We start from the raw sequence: 16459 nt of genomic DNA on the forward strand, positions 1-16459 counted from the left end.
AAGGATACTATGTTCAAATGTAGCACAGGCTTTTACAGAAATTAATAATGCTGTTAATTGTTGTTGCATGTAATTCCTTTTATGTAGGGTACATAAAGGAGAGTGTCAATACTGCTGCTTGGCCTTGCAAGCTCTTTAAGGGGGTGAGCACATATGGGGGAAGGGAACTGAAAATGGTCGTGCATTGCTCCCGGGAGAGCTTAAGCAGTCTGCTCCCAAATTCCTTTGATAAGTGATTTTAAAAAGAAAGTTGAACCGACCTAAGTTGCTTATTTAATTCTCATGTTCAAGAATCCTAATGTCACATGTCTGGCACTGACTGTGATAGCATATAAAGATTTCAGGCCCTGCAGTCATAAACTGTTGCTCTTTGGCTGATAATGAAAGTATAAGTACTCGCCAGAGTAACAAATGGCACTTAACAGAGAGTAACTGCAACAGACTTCCATAAATCCTTGGTGAAGTATGCCAACACGGGCTCAAATTTCATCATTAGCAAAAATCACTCCAGAGACCAGGATCAGTTTTGATGTTGCAGCGGCTGGCTGAGCTAGATTTGCATGGTATCTGCGGCTTGGACTGGGTTAGGGCAGCAAACAAATGCAAAAATCACAAGATCCAGGCAGGCAAAATGACAGATACAACTGCTATTTTCAGATACTTAGAACAGAGGATCTGTTTTTAAGCAGTAGTCTTGTGACACAACGTGTGTAGTAGCACCATGCAACAGGAGCAGGGACAAAGCACTGTTTAAATCAAATTGAACTAAGGTGTTGGTGCACTTCAGCTCTTTCCATTGGACTTTCTTGGTGTTAAAATGAGCTGTGAAAATGCTCTGCCAAGAATGGCCATAGTTATGCACAGAGTGGACAGCAAAATGTAAGAGCAGATGGACAGAGCCGAAAAACAATTTCTTGTCTCAGTTGTATATGAGGCACAGTTAATGTGTTTTCCTTTGTTTACTACTTTTTCTCCATTTTACTTTTTTCCTGCCTTTTGCCAGTAATAAAAATTATTAGTCTGCAGTAGTATTTCTCAAAAGAGAAAGAACTTTCTTTGATAATATCTTGTCTAATATCAGAAAGACAAAGCTCTGCAATGGGTACAGCTGTACTGTACTATATGGCATGTGGTACTTTGATGGCAATTTCAGATCTGTCCCAGTTAGCTTATTCTGGCTGAGAAGCTGAATATCTGACATAGGCACATAGTACCACCCTGGTTTCATGCAGCGTTGTAAGAGTTTGCAACAATGCAGGTATTCGAGGTTACCTTGTTAGTAAGACACAAAGCCCGGCTAAGGAGTTCACAGGAGTTATTAAGGGAGGCATGTCTCTCAGCAGTCTGTTTCTAGAACAATATGGAAAAGTTCTTGTGTGTGTACAGTGCACTTTTAACATTGCAGCTAAGGCAGCAGCATAGTTCTCGTAAAGTAGTTGGTGGGCACTTTGTGGGAAGCATTTTGCAAATAACTAATGTTGGGTTCCTTTCCAGGGCCTAAGCATAAATCTGGCACTGTTAAAAGTTTCTTTTGCAAGCTAAGGAACCTGAGATACCCCCCACTACCTGATGCTGAAAGTGTCTCATCTTCAGCAAACTTTCTTTGGTTCTCCCAAGGGATTTGAGTTAGAGGGTTTGCATACAATTTCATATGTTGTCCTGTTGCTTTATTCTTCTCTTTCCATCTGGCCTTAATTGGAACACACTATTCCAAAGAAAAATGGCGCAGCACCCATTTTGGTACGTAGACATGTAGGCATAACCACAGATTATTAACAACCATTACAAACATAAATGCTAATATTTAGTATTATGGGCTCTCTAAGGACATTGTAAATTAACTGAGGTATTTGAACTGCAGTGGATGGAGTGTAACAAAATGGAAGGTCTCTTGCCTCTGGAAAACTTTCATGTCTTAAAGAGAGATGCCTTCATATGAAGAGGAGGCATCTGATAATTCTTGTAGCTTGCTTTGGACATACCTTCTGAAGTGAGTGCAGCACAGAGCTGATGGCTGACCGGAAATAGGTATGCGTTATTCTTATGCTTTGCTTTCCTTTCTTCTGGATGCTGTTCATAACCTGTAGTAGCAAGACGTGGAGCAATCAAACCCATGCTATAGTCATTAAGCTTGGGATATTGAGGGTGAAGCTTATAACTTCTGTAAGGATATCTTCCTTTAAGTAATGTAACTGTCTGGAGGAAAAAGTAGGTATTAGTATTAGGAAAAATTATCCAGATAAAATAGAAATATTTGGTCAAGATTCTTTTCTTTTAAGGACTACAGAAATTTACCTAGCTCTGTCTTTACTTAATTTCAGACTATATGCTGTTAGCTTTTTCAAAGTGACTGCCACTTTCACTTAAGCAAGAAGGAATAACAGCAAATAGAAAATCCTGTTATTGATTTATTAATTGCCTTCAGATGAAAGGCAAGAATTACAGATCCAGAAATTATGTTCCAGCCTTCTCCTCCTCCTCAAGTACAGTGAGTGAATGTACATATCTTCACATGGGTGTGTATCTGAGGTAGTGCTAACATGCCAAGAGATTAAATTTGTATTACATCCATAGTCAGATGCCAAGATAAAAATGTTTACTGTGTAGGCTACTCACTCATCACTACACAATAGCAACTACTGTGACTCATAACATCAATTCTGCTGACCCATAAGAGTAATAAACAGATGGAAAGTCCATACTCTTCTAAATATTATCAACTCTAAATAGGCTGGAAAAAGTCTGTAGTGTACACTTTCTTGTATTGAAATATAATACTGCGGTCTGTGTGCTGCTAGTAGTTTGTGGGAAAGCTGACTGGTTGAACTCTTCTGGCTTGTTTTCAGCTTCTAAACTGCAACAAAAGACAATATGTCAAGCATGTCCCTAGTCTTCCCCATTAATGCAAGTATTGTAGTTGCCATAGGCATCTTATTCAATTACCAGTGGAACTGAAGGTGATTCATGTGACTGGATGAGAGGAGGGTTACGACATAATCTGTCTTCTAAAAGAGGCAGGTGACTTGTTGAAAAAGCTTACAAATCGCCACTCTGACTACGAGGTTTCTTTTCCCAGCTCTTCCACAGCCCAATGTGAGACTCATGGTATTAGTGACAAATTTCTGTGTAACAGCTTGCAAATCAACTTCAGAAGTCAGTAATTTTTGTTTTAAAATAAGCTGTGTTGGAGATTCTTTGAGCTGACACTCAAACGGCACACATGAGGAGAATATAAACTGGCCTGTATTCAACTTTATTATCTTGCATATGTGCTTGTTTTAAGGGGCTTACTTTTACAGCCTATCAAGATTCAGCTAGAAGTTCTTACAGAAGTTTCTGAACAGAACGTCTGTACAGAAGCGCTATACAATGGTTGTTGTTCTGTTCTGACAGTAAGCTGCATTCTGAATTGTTTCCTATTAAAATAACAAGCAAGAAAACATAACATTCCATGCTTACTGGGCTCTGAGAAGGCTGTTGAAAATTAAGATATCTGAGTTGATCAAACATTTCTTCCCTTTTTTACCATACCCTTTTATATTTTTGCTGATTATCCCTACTTTAAATTGAAGCTGTTGAATCATACTCTAATTCAACAACTCTTGTCATATATTCTGGAGAAATATTTAAGCCTTTTTCTTGGAAAAGGACTCTAATGACTGGATCATGTCAGTGATACTTAGACAGTCAAGTTTCCAGCAGCTGCCAATACTGTGTCTGGATTAGAGTAAAAAGCATATTCCAGGGAGAGATTTGGAAACAGAAGATGAAGAAGGTGGTGAAGCAGGTGATGGAATGCAAAAGCCTTTTTTTTAATTTTCTTTTTCCAGAACTGGGAGAAACAGTGGATTTGGAATTGTTTCAGGAAACATTTTATGTTAACATCTGATGCAATCTGATGGGCGTTAAACTATATCCAAAATGTCTATGGAGACTATAATACAGGTCCTTCACGAAATTACTTCGCAGCTCCCTTAGGCAAAGTATTTATGGTATAGACCTGACTTTTTACCAGTGGTACTACCATCAATGTAATTTCAGCCACCTTGCCTTAGCATATCTTTCCTTCTACTTTGTTATCATGTGTTAATCATAAACCTTTTTACATGTTTTATGCAATTTCTGTCATTCTTTATGAGAAATAAAACTAACACATTTAGCTTATAATTTGTGGGCCCAGGTAAAATTTTTGGTCTTGGTGATTGAGCCTTTTTGTCATGGGGTTTCACAAGTCTAGTGTTTATTGTTTGTGAGCTGTTACACTAACTCAAGTCATCTGTAGTCTTATGACTTTAGTGTTGTAGGTCCTATATTCAGCTGCTGCTGCTGCGTGTGATATCTAACTATACTTGCTCAGTTTCCTTTCAGTACTGACTTTCACAACTGCAGAATGCACTCCAACCATCCACAGATGGCCTTGGTTCATATTACATTGTTTTATCTTGTCTTCATGCATGCCACAAAGATTTCCCAAGTCTTAAACAACTGCTGTGTGTCAATCAGCCACTTTTATTTAGCAGGTCATTTTCTGTCTACTGTACTTTCCTGTACCTATCTGAGCACTCTCTGGCTGACCTATTGGCAGGTTGATTTTTTTTCTTCCCCCTTTTCTGTTCACATGGGTGTGATTCACTACGTTTTACATGGGTATTAAGTATTGGACTTCCAGCAGAGGATATTTCACAGTCACTCAGTGCAGCAGACATCATCGGAGGCTATTCATTTGGTAAATGTGAGTGTAGTAAAATATCTCATTTGTGATTTCATGTTGAACTAATTCGTAATTACTGATTATATAAAATGTTGAACTCTGTTTTGCATTCATGACAGATCAATTATGTAAAAATGTATTGGCAGTAATTTAACTCACTGTGCCTGTAAGGCCGGGGGGAGTGGTTACACAAGTGGTTACAGGTATATTTCTAAAGTCTAGCCTAGGAAAATAGTAAATGATGGCAGGAGAAAGGGTGCAAAATCTACTTGACTAGGCAGTCTTCATCACTAGGTTTTGTCATTAAGAGAATCTTTTCCTGCCTAGCAGTGTGCTGTTCTTCCCTGAATACTTGATGTACTAGGTACAGGGAAGTCTCCCCTACCATTGTGTGTGAGCTAGAGGTGTACTGGGGACAGCCTGTGGGCTCTCCATTGAGAAAACTCATTTAATGGTATATAATGGAGTTTTAACCCTAATGGAAACATAGCCATCAAGGCTAAAGATTTTGAATTCTAAAGTACAGTATAAGACTTTGGTTTCTAAATGGAGGAACAGCTCAAGCAGAGTGGCTGGCAGTATGATTGAGGATGCAGAGCTGAGGTCAAAAGGTTATCTCGGCCAACATACAGAAGTGCATGTTATTTACTTATGAGGATTCCTTATTTTCTTTATAGTACTACAAAAGTTAATACGGAATGAACTTTAAAGCCATACAGACTGACTGACGAACTTCTAACACAAAGGGCCTAAGTTAAACTGAAGATGCACATTTTATAAACAAGGGTGGGGGGGTATTTCTTAATAAGAGGAGAAGGCTTTGAGATGTTAGGAAAGATGGACAGAGATGTTAGGACACAGAAATTTAAAAAAAAATCAAAAGTAATTAGGAGAAAAAGAGGGAGTGAAGTCACCATTCCTTTAAGGGCATGGGCTGGGTCCCTACAGGTGCCACTGTAAAACTTACTGATTTGTCTCAGAATTCTGTTTGTGTATGTTATGCACTGTCATGTGCATATTTAGAGCCATTTCTGTAAGGTCTTGAATCTTAGTTGTACCTACTATAAACTCGTCAAAAGCTAGTGAGAAAAGTATATTCTGAACAGAGTTAACATACTATTCTTTTGACAATGAATGCTGATAAATGAGGTGTGGAGTGAGGTTCTGCATATTCTGTTATTCAGTGTTCTTTTTGATGTTCTAAACCAGGGATATTAAGGACCAAGCTTAGTGAATTTGTAGGTGATTCTAGTTAGGGGACTTGCAACCATGCCAGAAGACATGATTAAAACATAACAGCCTGATGCATAGGAAAATGGTATAAATAATAGGATGCAATTCAGTATACTAGTGCAAGGTTATACATTTAAGCAGAAACAATGAATAAACACAGGATGAAGAACAGGATGCTAGCTAAATAAGAGCATTAAGAAAGGGTCTGGAAGTTATGGGTCCTAGGCTGAAAATATATCAGTGTTACTATATGGCTAATATGAAAAGAAATGTGGCCCAAGGGTCTGTGGAAAGGTCTTTTCCACTCCAGCCATTTTCAACTGAAGTCCTGTGTGTCCTCACAAGCGCTTAATTTCAAAAGAAGTCAAGGAACAATTGGTGAAGAAGCAAAAGAAAGCAACAAAACAGATCTTGAAAAATTAACCTGTGAGGAAAAGACAGAAAAACTCGTGTTTGTTTAGTCCAAAGAGGGACCTGCTAATTAGAGATCTACAGGTAGTCTTCAAATATGTAAAAAAAATCTGAAGCAAAGGGAAAGACTTTATATATATATATATATATGTGGTAGTATGATAAGAATGAGTAGGTTGAAGTTGAAGAGATGATGGTTCAGGTTAGACATTAAGAAAAATGTTCTAATGATGGGTAGCTAAGAAGTAGATTATCTGGGGAGGCTGCAGAATCCATTTCTGGAGGTCTTCAGGAGTAGGCAAGACAAGAATATTGCAAATAATCATCAGTCCTAGGATGGAATAATGAACCAGATGATCTCTTCAGATACCTTTCAGTCCTGTTCGTTGTTGTATTTGTGATTCTCTCAATTCCTTTCAAAATTATCAGAGACAAGGGCGCTCAATTCCTCACAGCTCATAAAGATGCTACACTTATCTCTAGTTCAGTATTTTATGCCTTGAATAGTGTCTTTTGATTGGATAAATACTTGATTTGTTGATTTGCATTAATTGGCACCATGTTTATTTTCATCATCTGTTTTACATTTGGGCCTCTAGACCTCAGTGTAGATCAAGAAGCCATAGTTATACCTAATATTAAAAAAAATAAATTCTATTCACAAATGTTCGGTTGGAAAAGAAAGAACAGCTGGGGAGAAGGATTATAATTATATTGGTGCCATTGTACAAGTAACTATAAATGAGTAGTCAGCTGCAGACTAGTATAGCTGAAGGGAACTCAGTGAAGTTGGATTCTTGTGTTAGCTGAAAAGCCAGCCAGAGTGTTTTGTTCCGTGTCAGAAATGCATTGCCTGCAATAGAGCTGGGAAATGAACCGCGAAGGACTCATGTTACTTTCGATGCTCTAAGCAAACAGCTCCATTCCCACAGTTACACAATATTTTAGTATGCAGGAGGAACCTATGGGACTCTTCTAAACTTTTAAAAATAAATCTGCAGATTTTTTTTTTAATTGTGGTGGTTCTCTCTGGAGACATAATAGTTAGGACAGGCCATGTTTTAGAAGGTCTTGCTCCTTACAGCCATTTAGAAATCCGTAAGTGATTATGTAGCTAGAGTAGTTCCTGAGAAGAATTTGATAATTTAAATAATTGCTAATTTATACTTTTGTAAGTATACTATACTAATTATACTGTAATTTTATACTTTCAGTAATTTCTAGGAATAGTATAATAGATACGGCAATTTTTACCATTTAAAAATAAACACCAAGATTCCTTGACTTTGGCAGAAGACTGTTGAGACCAGATATTTCATATTAAATGTTTTTTCTCTAAATAAGATGGTATTTCTCAATGAAATTATAATTTTCTAGAAAATATCAAATCTATTCCTATACCATTGTTGATTGCTGGAAATGAGAAAGTATTCAAAATCCAGCTAAAAAAAATGTACATTCAGAAGTTTTAATGGATATGAAATAAACAGTTTTGGTCTGTAGACACACTTCGCTTTTTTTTTTGTATTATAACAACCACTTAATATATATAATTTTTATTAACTGTTGCTTGAAATTTTAATATTAACTGTAAAAATTCTCATAGTACTTTTTTCCCCCAGTCACAGGTGAATCATCATGCATCTAATAATGAAACTTACCAAGAAAGATTGGCACGATTAGAAGGTGATAAAGAGTCGCTCATACTGCAGGTATGTCTTTAAGAGAACATTGTCTACGTAGTTGATATTCAGTGAATTAAAGCTAAAGTGGCAGAGTATTTTCTGTTGAACAAATGTTAGCAGGTCACTAAATGTAACTGATATTTAATCAGGAATTAATTTATAATTTGTATAATCCATCTGGTTGATTTCATGGTGGGGTAACTTGGTAAAGGAGAGAGGAGTAACAGAGCTAAGAGGGAGAAGAATGACAAAGAAAAAAAACAATTTAAAAATTATGGTGTGGAGTCCCAAGACAATGCTGTGGCAGTGGTTCTCATTCCAGGTTTGCTAGGTTGTACCAGTTGATTTTTCTAGGTTGTGTGTGCCACTATTTTTAATGAACTGGAAGACTGACAGGTAGATAGAACTGGTATTTTTTTCCTGCTTGTATACTGTACCAAAGTTGCTTTATGTCATCAGAAAGCTTAAGTGGGAGCTAAAGGGGGGGGAAAGAAAATTTGACAGTAAAATGCATACGTAAGCTCTTCCAGGTTTCCCATTTCTCAGTTTACCAAGCCTTTTTCAAACAGATCTGCTGTCCTATGTAAGTTTTCCTCCTGGAAAAAACGTATGTTGTACAACTTAAAATAAAAAAATTTAATTAACTGTACACTACATGCTTTTTAAAACTGAAGCCAGAGAGTCTTTAAATGTTCTTTGCATATCCTTTCTCTTTATGCTTATAAAACCATATTGTAAACATATATATTTATATCAAACGAAACTTAACTATACTGGGTAGGTGTTCTCCCTACTTTCAGTTACTAGTTTCTGTAAGCGTGTTTTATCCTGTATGTTCTGTTCACACTTGTTAATTTACTAAGCAGAATTCTCACTGCTGTTTTTAAATAAACAATAAATGGTTTGTGAGACATAAGCTTAGGCTTGGTTGGATTTTTTTCATTACTGTTAAACTAAAATTGCTATTACCAAATTCAGGGAAAAAAAAATCCTGAATGAAAAACAAACTTCTAGTTGGAATGTAAGTGTTCAAGCGTGTGCTGCAAATTCCTGTTTTTCTGAGAGGGAAGCAGGTCAGGGGAGACAACATCACAACTGATATTTATTAGAACACCTTTTATTAATCAAGTGGTTATTAACTGTAATGTCTTGATTATATTAATAATAGCAAACAACTTTCCACACAGCACATTCTCTTCTTGCACAGTTCACTCACACATGTGAGCAACTCAAAATTGGAGCAACAATTAGGCCAAACCCAGCTGTTTACTCAGAAGCAGAGGGTTGTACTGATGCACCTGTGGCTTTGTCCCTGAAGGCCTCCTTTATTTCATCACATGTGTGTGTAGTCCTGTAACCTTTGTGTGCATATAGCAGCCACTGTCATCTTGGGTATGGTTCGTGCTATACAGTTGGTTGTTGATGGTTATGCATGCTGGTGGGCTTGTGCAGATTTGGCAGAATCTTGGTGTTCAAAGTGTATCAGCTTTTGTGGATTTAACAGGACCACTAGTCTCCAGTACTTGTGAGTTCTTGAAGACTTTTCCATGCTACTGCTTAATATGTACTTTTCCTGTCTTTGTCTTGCTGACTTTTAGTAACTGTTTCTTCATCCACACAAATAGGTACCCATAGAATGCAGCCAGCCAAACTTGCAAAGAAGTTATGACATTTGGACACCTGCCTAGAGTTTTTCCTCAAAAGGAATGTAGTAAAATCAGCTGTAGAAATTGTCTCTCTCTTGCCTTTTAGTCCCATAACACTCCCATCAAATCAAGAGGCTTAGTCAATATTTATGCATTTTCCTATCCCACTGCACAGTATTGCAGTAGGACTCGAAAAACCCCAGGCAAGTAAGATAGATGATGTCCTCAGTCTGGTAGATGAACATCAACAACCACCACAAAAAAAAAGGTGCCAAGATGGAGCTGGGGTTAGAACCTGATTTACACCAGTTCTGCATATTCTGTCTAGGCAGTCGAATATGAGGAACACAGGCAAGTCCCATGCTAAGGTTACACTGGCCTGAGGGAGTCTGCTGGTACAAACCTGGCTCCTGGGCGTGACTGTTGGCATGAAGGATGAGAAAGTGATGGGAAACAAAGCACCTCTATTCTATAACTCATGTGTAATTGAGCCAGTGACTGTGATCCGTAGCGGTTATCTGTAGGGAATATGAGGCTGGGAGCACTCCAGTCTTGCATCAGACTTGCGGCAGCAGAAGCAGTACAGGGCACCTTGTAGTGGGCACAGGCAGTGCCCACTATCTCTGTCCACCAAGGCTGAGTCAAACAGCTTCCACTGTTCAGTCCGTGGTGGAGGCTGGAAATGCTGCAGCACCTGGGGTACCTTCTTTTAGCTCAGTGCCTGTATGTAGGAGCTAACGTGCTTCATTAGGTGTTTGTTTTGTTTGGGTTTGTTTTGTTTTGTTTTTTTCCACAAAGATGTTTTAAACCCTTATATCACTTGATTTCTAGCTAATTGTTCATATGCCTGACTTTCTATGGATATTTAAGAAAATATATTATCTTATGGGCTGAATCTTGCGACTGTTGCACTGCTGAGGCAAGATGGACTTGCCAGTGTAGCATATGCTGGGGTTACGTTCTGTGTGCAGCCTGCCGATTCCCTGAAGAGTCTGGCAGATGTGATCCTGAACAGAGGGGAAAATATGAGCTCAAAGTGGCTAATGTGTTTCTCAGCCTAACTACTGGAACATCGAAGACATGCTTCTAAAGCTGCTAAGGTTTTACTAAATTCCTTTGCAGGTCACATTTAACATACAGAGTTTTCCTTACAGGTTAAAATGCTAGTTGGAACCTAATCCGACTGTTTAAGTAGAGCTTACTTTCTTTCTCTGGAACCTGCATCAGACTGAAGGAGAGAATTCAGTTCGTTTCTTCTTGCTTTCTGACCTCATAGGGGTTTGGTTTTTTTTGCGCATGTGCCATCACTCATTTAATGGGAGCAAAAGGAAAAAGTAGACAACTAACAGACTTCCTTGTGGGGAATTCTCCCCCTGCCCCAGCTTGGATGTGTCCCCCTGCAATCTGCCTCAACCCACTCCTTCCTATCATCGCTCATCCTGCATTCATCTACTCTACTCTGCAGCCAACTACTTTAAAGACAAAAAAATAAAATAGTCCTTTTCTTCTTCTGTGTTCCTTTCCCAGGCATGCTTGTCATTATGTTTGCAGATAAAACAAATACAGATCACTCGGTCACACCCTCTGCGGCTTCCCTGAAGTGAACTCAATTGTTCGCTGATTGGATTTTAGAAATGCTGTGTAGTGGGTACATCTTAAAGGTTTCACTTCCACATACTGTACCTTATTTTTTTAAAAACAAAATGTTTTGCAGTGTTGGATATGAGAGCATAGATAAGTTTTTGTTAATGCATTTCATTAAAACTGGAGTTTAAACTCCTAGGGTGGCTCCTTTGTTTGAGATAACATTTATTTAGTATAATCAAGGCTTTTATATAAATAAATAGTAAAAATGAATGTACAGTGTGTATGTGCTGCTTAACATAGGAATTAACACTCAATTTTTTTCCCATATTTTTCTAATGTTATCTTGAGTGTAGTTTTTCAACTTTGCAAGCTTTGAGTTAGGCTACTGGGCTTTTCTTATTACACACTTACTGGTCTGTACCACCATTCCCACAGTTCTTTAGCAGTATTGCTTATTGTTTCTTTTCCTGGGATTCATTGTCTGTATCTCACTTCTGTTGCTTTCGTGTTTTGGCTTGCAAAGCCTGGGAATTTTTCTTGGAATAGAACTTTGCCACTGCTAAAACATGCCTTTTACTCATCGCATTCTTTATAACTTCAGAACTCTGTATTAATAGGTAAGCTGTTTTTCTGTTCTTGTAAGAAGTAAAGTAATTGGTTGATCTCCAGATGAACAGTTTTACTGTTTATCTGTTTTTAGGGAGTGAAATGCCAGTGGAACCTGAAATGGCAACGCATGCTCCAAACCCACAGAAAATATTTTCAGTATCCTATGTTCTTGTTTGGCGCTTTCTAATTTTTCAGACTTTTGCATGAACTGACTCAGGCTACCTATAGGTAGTCTTCAATCTCTTCTGGAAATGCTCTTTCTTTTTTATATTAAAACAAAATAATCAGGGGGAGGGGAGGTCAGAGGGTGGGGTTGAAGCAAAATACAGGTAAGACTGAAAAGTAGTCTCTCTTCATAGAGCAGGTTGCTGCAGTGCACAAGAATATTAAACCACTGAGGACTTTAAAAGAGAACTTGCTGTTAAAATGTGCATTTGGATGTTAATTGTATAAGGTAATTGAAACTTATTTACAGTCAATTAAGTAGCATTGTGCTTTTCTTCTCAAATTACAGGTGAGTGTTCTTACAGACCAGGTAGAAGCTCAAGGAGAGAAAATCCGGGACTTAGAAATCTGTCTTGAGGGGCATCAGTTGAAACTGAATGCTACAGAAGAAATGCTTCAACAGGTAAAAAACTGGATTGGAAAACTTCTTGCATAATCTTCTCCAACAGAGGGGTGAACATACATGGTCAGCATGTCTGCATGTGTGAGTGCCTTAGGCAACAAGATAAAACATGGGGAAAATGCCTCACTTATTGTTCTTTTCCTGCTTTGCACATTTTTTTTTCCAATAAATGTTTCTTTGTTTTCCTGTTGCAGAAATGTTTTACTGGCTGGTTGCATAATACTGTACGTGGCAGCATGTAAAATGAAACTATTGTGTCTTATTTGTACTGTGCTGACGAACTAAATTTGGACATGGTTGGGTAACTGGTTAGACAGGTTAAATGTATCTAATATATGTAGGAGTTATAGAATTAAGAAGTTTTATTTAAGTATCTTCTGTTTTCATATGGTGATGAAGCTGAACAGGTAGTAAGTTGAAATGAATTACTGTATCAGGTTTGGTTCTATAACTATTTTTGCTTAATTTAGGAGCTTTCCCCTTATTTTTGAAAAAAAATTAGTGCATAAAGACCTTTTAGTTTCAATTGACAGTTTCATGCTATGTTATTTAACTTTTGTTTTTTCATGCTGTACATTGAGGGAGCAGAACAAATGATAAATTAAATACCTTACATTTCATGTGTTACTGCAGAGCTGGCAGGTCTGTTAATGCAAAAGAACTTTCACGGTGCAGTTTTCTGTTATTACAGATGCAGATCATCCACTGGTAATGCAGTACATAGATATCAAAAATAGATTTGAAACTGTAAATAACCCTCAAAATTTACGGCAGAAATTTGCAGGATAGATATTGTTCTTGATGAACTTGCTTCCTCTCCCCACCCAAAATGTTATAAATTTACTGTTTTAGTCTATGTGAAATAGTCTTTCTATTAACTAATCATAGCTTTAAATTATGATAAAGATCTGTGTACATATGTATGTAAACAGTAACAGTTTCTGTAAGATAAACTTGTATCCTAAACCTTTTAAAGTTATAATACTCCAAGCTTCTCTAAAAAAAAATTGGTCTCGCACAACTCTTGCAGCCCGAAATGCTTCCAGCTGGGAAAAGTTTTATTCTCATATTTAAATGAGGGGATGTTTTTAAAATGCCAATAGTGTCTGCATTTAGTTTTTCAGTGAGATCTGAAGTGAAATTCAAAGAACAGTAACTATTTAAGTTATGAAAATCTGTTTTCAGACTTCAGGAGGGCATTCACAACAGAGTGTAGAAGTTTCCTGTTTCAGTCTAAAACTAGATACTCGTTCTGTGACTTCTGCTAAAACTGTTTATTGTTTCTCTGACTTAAAATTTTTTGCTTTGATGGTCTTCTGAGGAAACTGTGAATTTAAAGCTTAATTTAACAGAACACTGAGGCATCTGAAAATAGAATATAATCATGTATATACGTTGCTATTTCAGTGAAAACATTTGAATCTACCCATCTGGCATTAGGCACGTGCACAAATTGCGTACAAAGCTGATCCTAAAGTGATAAACTACAAAAGTCTGTACTAAAGCTAAAGAATCTCCAAATATGTTTAACATCAACCTTAAATCTAAATTTTGAGATCGCTTTGAGTGGCTGTAATTGTTGCCAAATGAGAGTAATTTCAAATCTATTTTCTTTCTTGTACACATAGTAAATAGCTAGCAATAAGCTCAAATTTGTTGATTGTTTTGTATTGTAGTTTTGAGATCTTACCCTTGAACATAATTTACAGAAATACTGACAAGCTTGCTTGTTGATTGCTAAATAGCTAAGTGACTGATTTCTCATGCTTACAGCATATATGATAGCTCAAGTTTGGGGATTTTTTTTCTCTTCAAGAGAAAGAATTATCTAGGCCAGAACTTGGTGAAGATTTGTGTTTCATTTTCATCCTATGAGTTTGTCTGTTTGAACTTTGCACAGAGGCAGACACGTACACAAACACATGTGCTTAATATTTTAATTTTAATGTGAGTGATGTACTTTCAATAGCTGGACCAAAATTAAAAAATAAATTCAGTGTGGAACTGAGATATTTAAAAATTTATTTTCTCACTGGAATGAGAAAAAATGATGTTAACATTTTAGTTTTGTGAACAGTAAGAAGAGCAAATTAAGTGAGATACTAGAGGATGATGAGGGAGTGGTAGTTGTGGTGTCTTTCTCATGTGGATCACATGCTGCAGTAGACAGTGGAATATGGGAAACCCAAGTTAGATCTCTCAAAATCTCAACAGTCAGAGAAATTATACATTGATTATGGCTCAGCAGAGGGCCCTATTTGTCTATAATTTATTTTGAAGGTTCTTTTCTCAGTTCATCTTGTTGAAAAGATTACCCTCTACAGGGAATGAGTTGAGATTTGGAGAGAAGAGAATGACCTGATAATGCGATCATTAGAATGTTCATGTAAGGTATGTGGCCTGTAGGCCTTCTTGCAGTTAATTCCTCAAAAGTGAAGTGAATATCTGGACTCAGGGACTTCAATAGGCTGATGGATCAATCAGGTTTTGGGGAGAGTTGGGTTCAGGTCTTCTCAGCCAGCAGTTGCCAGTGTCCTATACGAGTGCTCAGCATGCTTAGCAAAGAGATGAAAGATACTAGTGTTGTCACTGATTTTTTTTCCAGTCAAAACTATTTAGTGAGTCTTTCAAGACAGTATTTATCTATCTTTACAGCAAACCAACTTATTTCTAGTAAGAAAAAGTCATGTCTCTCTATGTACCTATAAAAATACTCTTGCTTTTCAGAAAGACTTCTATTATCTTCCTGAGGTGCATGGAAATCCAGTTTTATTTCATGGTTCTGCTTACTTATTTACAATATATTGAACTCCAATGATTTTTTCCTTTGTGAACTTAAGTCGATTGTTTCTTCTAAATGGAAAATGGAACAATAGAGATAATTGCCCTAGCTTGAAAAATCTTTAATGTATATTCGTGGAACTAAGCTAACTGCAGTATGGGTAAGCATATTATTTATTTATCTGGGTAACCATATACCTCAGTCCAGGATAAGCCCTGTCTTTTTAATTTTGGGAACTATAAGAAAAGTGACTCTTAATTAATTCTGTGCCCAAAATGCTACAATAAAACAAAAATCATACACTTTACCAGATATCGTCACTAAATTATCTTAGTTGCACACCTGTGAAAGAGTATGTAATGCTACCCTGCAGAATAGTTTTTCCTGAATCTATGCTAGCAGAGACTTGTCCACTTTGTCAGGGTGGGGTTACTGGCTAAAATACTTCTGGCTTATGATTTATGCACACTTGTTTTAAACCCTGCTACAAAGTGATCATGGAAACACTTCTGAAACAGCAGCTAAAATAAACTTTATATGAATTATATAAAATGACTGTTCAACGTTTAGGGTGAACATCTTGAATGCAGAATAGTAGCAACAGATACTGCTGCTGCTTTGCAGAAAATCATGATTTTCATTACTCTACGAGGATGGTGCAATATCCCTTAGTCAAAATGTTGAACTTTCATGAAATGAGTTGAGCCACTCTGAAGGTTACTGCTACAAAAAGGAGAAGGCCTCACTCTCATTCTTCTCGCTGTTCCTGACCATGTGCTTCTGCAACTTATTTTACGCTGACTATCATGCTCATCAGACTTTGTCCTCAACGACTGGGAGAAAACCAACTTGGGGTTTAAAAGGAAGGGGGTGTTTTTCTGCTGGGTTAGTGAGTTGAAGCAGCTCACGGAAAAGGTCAAGGCATGGCATAATGGCAATAGTGAGATGTGCATTTGACCTAGCTGTTTATGAAACAGCAGCCAAAGAAAATACAGCTCATCAGTGTCTGAGAAACAAGAGAATCCTGTGCAACAGATGCAGAGATGCCCTGATGTGCAGTTACAGATTATGTATGTTTTCATGAAATGTGATGCTTACAGTGTCAAACTCAACATTTTGCTTTTGTAAAGATGCTTGTTCCACTAGACTGTAATCAAGATAAAGCCA

General features: G+C 37.3%; 1 protein-coding gene across 1 annotated transcript in view; it reads left to right on the forward strand.

Moving 5' to 3' along the window:
- Positions 1-16459, forward strand: part of PPFIBP2 (PTPRF interacting protein, binding protein 2 (liprin beta 2)) — an 87102-nt gene that overhangs the window by 28685 nt on the left and 41958 nt on the right. The window contains exons 3-5 of the mRNA XM_009703285.1: positions 7978-8067; positions 12397-12510; positions 15238-15261. Of these exons, the coding sequence (XP_009701587.1) occupies positions 7978-8067; positions 12397-12510; positions 15238-15261 (228 nt within the window). The remainder of the gene's footprint in view (positions 1-7977; positions 8068-12396; positions 12511-15237; positions 15262-16459) is intronic.

Source organism: Cariama cristata, unplaced genomic scaffold (genome assembly GCF_000690535.1).
Source record: "Cariama cristata isolate BGI_N322 unplaced genomic scaffold, ASM69053v1 scaffold3577, whole genome shotgun sequence".
Lineage (NCBI taxonomy): Eukaryota > Metazoa > Chordata > Aves > Cariamiformes > Cariamidae > Cariama > Cariama cristata.